A 6,000-nucleotide genomic window follows, 5' to 3' on the forward strand; every position below is an offset into this window, starting at 1 on the left:
ATTATGCAGTATTGTTTCTGATTGGTTGAACTTGTTAAAAGTAAAGACTTTTTAATCTGTGTGCTTTGCTTAAAACATCATATATTTTGAAATGGAAGGAGTATAAAAGTTACAGAATTCCTTTCGGGTAATGAGCAATTGCACAATAAGGACTTAGAGAGCTTTTTCAAATAAAATAACTTTATCGTTTTCGAATGTCCATAGTGTCTTCAAAACAGGTTAATATGTTTGTTTTGGGTGGTATTTAACACATATATATTGACCGGACTTTCCACAAAGATTGACTAATGTGTTTAATTGTTGCCGACTGCGGATTATACAAGTCAAGTTAATAATGTGAATGAAATATCTTTTAAATTTGACTTAATAATTAGTTTGTCATACACCTTTTTTATATAAAAAATCCGATAAGTGTCTGTAAATATATTTATGAGTGCCTGAAATTTGCAAATATAGGCCTGGTAATAGACTTTTAAGACTTTAAAATTATTTAAAGCATTGACAGCCATATTTTCACCAATCAGACTTTTATTGCTTTTAATTTTTTTAAAGTTTTGAAAGTTACTTTTATTTTTTTCTTCCATTTTCTCAAAAAATTTAAAGCGTCAAAATCATGCTGTAAAACTAAATAATTTTAAAAATATTGTTTTTTTCTCCCTATTATATTTAAAAGCTCTCCAAAAGTGTATATATATATCTTTTACATATTATATTTTTGAAAATTAATTATCTTCATTTTTTTCTCTTTCTTTTAAGATCCATTTCAATAATATTTTTTTTTCATCATCATCATTAATAATAGTGAAAAAGATTTAAGAAATACATCATTAATAAGAGAGTAACATTCAAAACAGTGTATTAATAAGTGTTTAATGGATTTTTGACTGTTAGTATAACTACTCAATTAAAAAAAACATTCAAAACAATTAAAAATCAATCAAAAACCAATCACCAAAAACAAAGGAAAAACAGAATTTTCAAACAAAATCATATATCTGATCGACTTACATTTTTAAAATTATAATTATCAGTAATAATTTTTTTTTTGTTATTAAATTTCTATATGGATTAAATTCTGACATAAATTATATTTATTATAATTATATTATTAATATCTAATGATAATAAAAAAAAATAGCTACAGCTTTAAAAGTTATTGGTAAACAATCAGATTTTAACAGTTAAAGTTTTAAAATTTTTTTATAGTCAAAGCATGTATAGCTAAATTCTCTACAGCTAAAATTTTAAAGGTAAAGTCTTTACAGCCAAAAATAACAGCCGTTACCAATGAGACCCATAGTTAAGGTTTATCACTTCATGAAAAGACAGGATCCTTAAACCTAGGCCTCGACCAGAATGATTCTTTTTTCGCATCATCTGGTATCGAAACAATAAAAAGCTCTTTATTTGCTCAGTGTACTAATAATTTAATAATATGATTTGGATTAAATCATCTAATTATTTCAAACTAGTGCATGACATATCGTCATCCATTATTAACATTGACTCACTTTTACTTCCCTCTCTTATTACACAGTTGAGGGTTGAAAGAAGAAAAGTAAAAATAGTGGAGAGTTACCAGTCTCTTGGAAAGACGAAAAAAGTCTTAAAAGATGTGTAAGTCAGTGCATACCATCATTTTAGACTATAATGTACTCCATATTCTTATACTAATTCTTTTTGCATTAAGGTAACTTTATTAAAATTTGAATCAGATATTCGATGAATTGCAATTACTAGGNTTTTTTTTTTTTTTTTTTTTGGTTTATAGTACCAAAACCCTAAACCCGTTTCCTAGAACAGTACTATGAAACAACAAATGTGTATCTTCTAATAAGAGATTAGCAAAAGTAAAATAAACGGGATAAGCCTCTCCAAAGAAAGGCATGCAGTGATTGGTATGAGAACAAAGTCAACAAACATTGCATGTGTGAAATGAAAACAATGGGAAAAAAAAAACAAAGGTTTAGAGTACATTTAACTCTGGAATTGGTCATAAATAGTAGTAAAGAGTACTATATGTCACCAAGTCATCTTTATCAAAAACAAATTTATTACTGTGCTTTTAAGTAATTAGTTCAGACAAAACAAAACAACAAAAAAGAATGTAGTTTAGTATACTTTTTTGTGTAATGGAGAGAAGAAGCATTACCGAAAAAAACTGAGTAAATGGAGAAGGATGACGACGAATTAACGCATTAAGAAAGAAAAAGATTTAGTAGAGTAGAGGAGATTTGATAGGAAGAGAGAGGAGAGACTAGGAGAGTAGCTCCCCAACTCCAATTTCAATACACTGGGCTCCACTCACTCATCTCCCCTCAATTCTTGCTTCTTCTTCTTCTTCTCCTTGCTTCTTTATCACTGACACTGCCTTGCCTTTTTCTTCCTCCATTGCCGCCGACTCACATTGAAACTCCTACACAGTTCCCTTCCTTCTTCACAGTTCACACCTTTCTTCTTTGTTTTTGCTTCTATCTCACTCTCCTCTTCCAAAAACAAGTAAACCCCCTCAGCTCCACACTTATTAACACTTCTCGTCTTGATTCTGTGAGCTCTGTTTTCCAGAAAAATAAAAAACTAATCCTTTATTGCATAATATTTCTGGGTTTTTGTTTAGGTTGAGCTCCTTTCATTTGTGTACCCATCAAAAGAGTAAAGTTTCCACCTTTTTTGGTGCTTCCTCTCCCTCTCTCTCTCACAAAAACCCTAATTTCATATCCTTATCCAATTCCATGTTTTGCTCTGCTCCACTTGCATTTTCTGCTTCTGTGTTCTCGTTTTCTTTCGTATAATCAACCCGATTGTGTTGGATTCGTATCCAAGTTCAAAAGTTCTGATCTTGTCCCATTCGTAGAGCAATGGACGATAATGGATCTGCTCATAGCTCTATGTTTGGTGATCTATCAACAGAAGAGGTCACAAGCAAGATCATTCTCACAGCTATCATTGTTCTATTCATAGCGGTTCTCTTCGTCCTTATCCTCCATCTTTACGCCAAACTCTACTGGTGGAGAATAGATCAGCTCCAGCAACAGCAACAACAACAAGAGCAAGAACAAGAAGAAGATCAAACATCATCCACTGCTCCGCCTCCAATCACTCGCCGCCAACGACGCCGTTTCATCTTTGTACCAGGCCAACAAGATGCTCAATCCAACACTGGACTTTCCGCTTTTGAACTTAGTTCCTTACCAATTGTCTTTTTCAGACAAGATAGTTGCAAAGATGGTTTGGAATGCTCTATTTGCTTGTCTGAGCTTGTCAAAGGAGACAAAGCGAGGCTGCTTCCAAAGTGTAATCATAGCTTCCATGTTGAGTGTATTGATATGTGGTTTCAGTCTCACTCTACTTGTCCCATTTGTAGAAACACGGTTCTTGGTCCTGAGCAAGCTAGCTCAAAGAGAGTTGAACATGTTCCGGACAATGCAGATCATGCTGGTAGCACCAATAATAACAACCATGATGCTTTGTCTCAAATTTCAACTTCTTCTCCGGAATTCCCCACCAATGTCTTGGTCTGGGGTCGCCAAGATCAGGTTAGTACCGGAAACACCAATGTTGGGCCTCAAGAAGACGGTGCTGGTAATGCTGCTTCTCATAGCCAAGAAGCTGTTGTTATGGATATCAATGATTCTTCCATTAGAAGTCAACATGTCTCATCATCGTCGTCATCAGTGAGGTATATTGTTGAGGAGGAAGAACCAAAATCTCCAATGACTACAAGGTTGAGGTCCTTAAGGAGGTTTCTGAGCAGAGACAAGAGAGTGGCTTGTAGCAATAGTAGCACTAGTAGCAGCAGCTCCAATGCTGTTACTTCTGTTGAACCTTGAAGATTGTTAATTTGTTATTATTAGTTGAAGTAAAATTGCCTGAAGATGTCAAACTGTGTATTGGTCTCGGCTCTTTATTGGCTGTGTTTGAGAGCTTTTCTTTGTAATTCAAGTAAATCATTTATCTATTCCACGGAAAACTGAAACTTAAAAGCTTACACAGATCAGGCTAAGAGTCCTATATTGTTCTCTAATCACATTCAAGGTTTGTAGAAAACTCCACTATGTTTACACTAACAAAAGACACCCCATAAGATCTTAGGAACAAGGGACACTGCATGAAGTTAGAAGTTCTTCAAGAAGCCAAACCATGGGACTACAATGAGCTTACTTATAAACGAGACAAGAGAACTAGCAAGCCAATGGTTTAAAAATAACTTGAAGAAACCAATCTAGAAAACACATTTGGTCTGTTGTAATGTTTTAGGCTAACCGATTCGGCATTTGTATGCAAAAAGGAAACTCATATGTTACTTTTTTCCTTCCATCTCTTCAAAGATAGCAATTAAAAAGAAATAAAAAGTTGGTGATTATCATAGTGACATGAGCTGTTAACCTGCAACGTTTCTTCTCATGAAGTTGGACTTAATTAATACTATTAGAAACAGCATCAGTAACCACGTGCCCCTATCACATGATCCTCATCTTAAACACACATATTTTCACGGCTAATATGTGTAAATCAATGTGGATGCATATGTGTATGCACCAGTGAGGTAGTGAATGATCTAGTAACCATTAAATATCTTCACCATCTGAACACAATTGGGGAAATATATAAGTTTATAGGCACAGCAGTCAAACTAGATCACGTGCTTAGATCCCAATAAGTCTCTTGGAACTATAATATAATCTACAAAGCAACAAGACTTTCAATCCCTATTCCTTTCTCTTTAACTCACACATATAGCTCACTACCAAAAGGTTTTCTCAATTGTAGTCTCCGAAACATAACAACCTACAGCATCAAGATAAAGAACAGATCAAAAAGAAAATCCACAATGAAGAGATTCCATGCATCGGCATCGATCTCAGCAGCTCTGATTATGTTACTTCTAGCTTTGTTTAGCAGCAAGAATAATGTAGAGGGTCGTCAGATGGCACCAACTTCCATGGATTTCACATCTAGTAAAGCTATGAGAGATTTGCAGATAAACAAGGGGACCAAGGAAGAGTCTCTAAGAGGTGAAAAAGATAGCTTCCGAAGAATCCCAAGGTCTGGCTCCAGCCCTATACAGAACAAGTAAAGACAAACACACCAATCAATTTTCAATCTTTACGCATCCCAAATGGTTTTCGCATATCTCTCTTGAGTGTGAATGATTGACACCAGGAGTGTATTTTTGTACCAGGATCGATCCCCTAACTGATGTAGGAGGAAATAGGAAACAACATACCACAGCAAGAGAACCATAGATATCATTTTCTTTTGTCTTAGATCTTTCCCTTTTTCTTTGAGGTATTATAGTGTATTTATCACTTATTTCTGGATGCCGTAATGTAATTGAAAGTTTTAAACATAAGAAACCTATCTTATAAGCTTGCTACTGTTAACAGTTCCTATAGTGGGCTTAGACCTCTATAAGTTCTTTTGGATTGTACTATGAGAAGACTGTTTTTATTAGATCTAGCCATGAAGGCTTCAGCTATGCTGGCAACTTCATAAAAAATTAGATATGGAAAAAAATGTGGCACAGAGATGAGAAAAATGCAGCATGATAAAATGACAGAGTAAGGAGGCTAACCTTCAAATTCTCATTTTATTTGAATGCCGATTCTTTCCAGTCATCTCACCAGAAAGGAAAGGTCTTTTGCTGCCAGCTAGTTTTGGTTTATCTGTAGCTTCACTAGTTTTATTCTTCCTCTGTTTTTCCCTTTTTTCACTTGCAAAAGGTTCATCCTTATCCCTTGCATGTTCTTCTCGATGACGCTTAATCCCGGAAGTAGGATGATGGTCAACCTCTTTCCTTGTGTTCTTTACTTCTAATTCCTGAGATGCATCTTCTGATGCGTCAGAGACAAAGGTGTTCTTTGGAAAATTTGATTTGTTGGACCCAAATGCAGAACAAAATTCGTTATATGTTGATTGCTTGGATTCTTGTCTTGATTTCCACTGCTCAGGTCTACTGGCATAACTGCAACAACAAAATGACTCCGCATCATATCAATA

At 34.5% G+C, this 6,000-nt stretch overlaps 3 protein-coding genes across 3 annotated transcripts in view; 2 read left to right on the top strand and 1 right to left on the bottom strand.

Annotated features, from left to right (window-relative positions):
* On the top strand, positions 2,114 to 3,963 carry LOC104712834 (RING-H2 finger protein ATL3-like). The gene has a single exon (XM_010429810.2). It carries the CDS (start codon positions 2,859 to 2,861, stop codon positions 3,828 to 3,830), a length of 972 nt encoding a protein of 323 aa, XP_010428112.1. The 5' UTR covers positions 2,114 to 2,858; the 3' UTR covers positions 3,831 to 3,963.
* LOC104712836 (pumilio homolog 23) overlaps positions 4,596 to 6,000 on the bottom strand; it is a 6,809-nt gene continuing 5,404 nt past the window's right edge. Inside the window, exons 11-12 of the mRNA XM_010429812.1 lie at positions 5,576 to 5,900; positions 4,596 to 5,060 (exon numbers count right to left, since the gene is read on the bottom strand). Coding sequence (XP_010428114.1) covers positions 5,578 to 5,900 — 323 coding nt within the window. The 3' untranslated portion in view covers positions 4,596 to 5,060; positions 5,576 to 5,577. The remainder of the gene's footprint in view (positions 5,061 to 5,575; positions 5,901 to 6,000) is intronic.
* On the top strand, positions 4,832 to 5,373 carry LOC104712835. Its single transcript, XM_010429811.2, has 2 exons — positions 4,832 to 5,073; positions 5,183 to 5,373. Exons 1-2 carry the CDS (start codon positions 4,832 to 4,834, stop codon positions 5,244 to 5,246), a joined length of 306 nt encoding a protein of 101 aa, XP_010428113.1. The 3' UTR covers positions 5,247 to 5,373.

This window comes from Camelina sativa, chromosome 9, assembly GCF_000633955.1.
Source record: "Camelina sativa cultivar DH55 chromosome 9, Cs, whole genome shotgun sequence".
In the NCBI taxonomy this organism is placed as follows: domain Eukaryota; kingdom Viridiplantae; phylum Streptophyta; class Magnoliopsida; order Brassicales; family Brassicaceae; genus Camelina; species Camelina sativa.

Excerpts from the sequence above, each read along its gene's own strand:
- LOC104712835 (XM_010429811.2), top strand. The coding sequence starts at position 4,832 with ATGAAGAGATTCCATGCATCGGCATCGATCTCAGCAGCTCTGATTATG. Across the intron at positions 5,074-5,182 it reads TCCAGCCCTATACAGAACAA|GATCGATCCCCTAACTGATG; the intron begins GTAAAGACAAAC and ends TTTTTGTACCAG.
- LOC104712834 (XM_010429810.2), top strand. The coding sequence starts at position 2,859 with ATGGACGATAATGGATCTGCTCATAGCTCTATGTTTGGTGATCTATCA.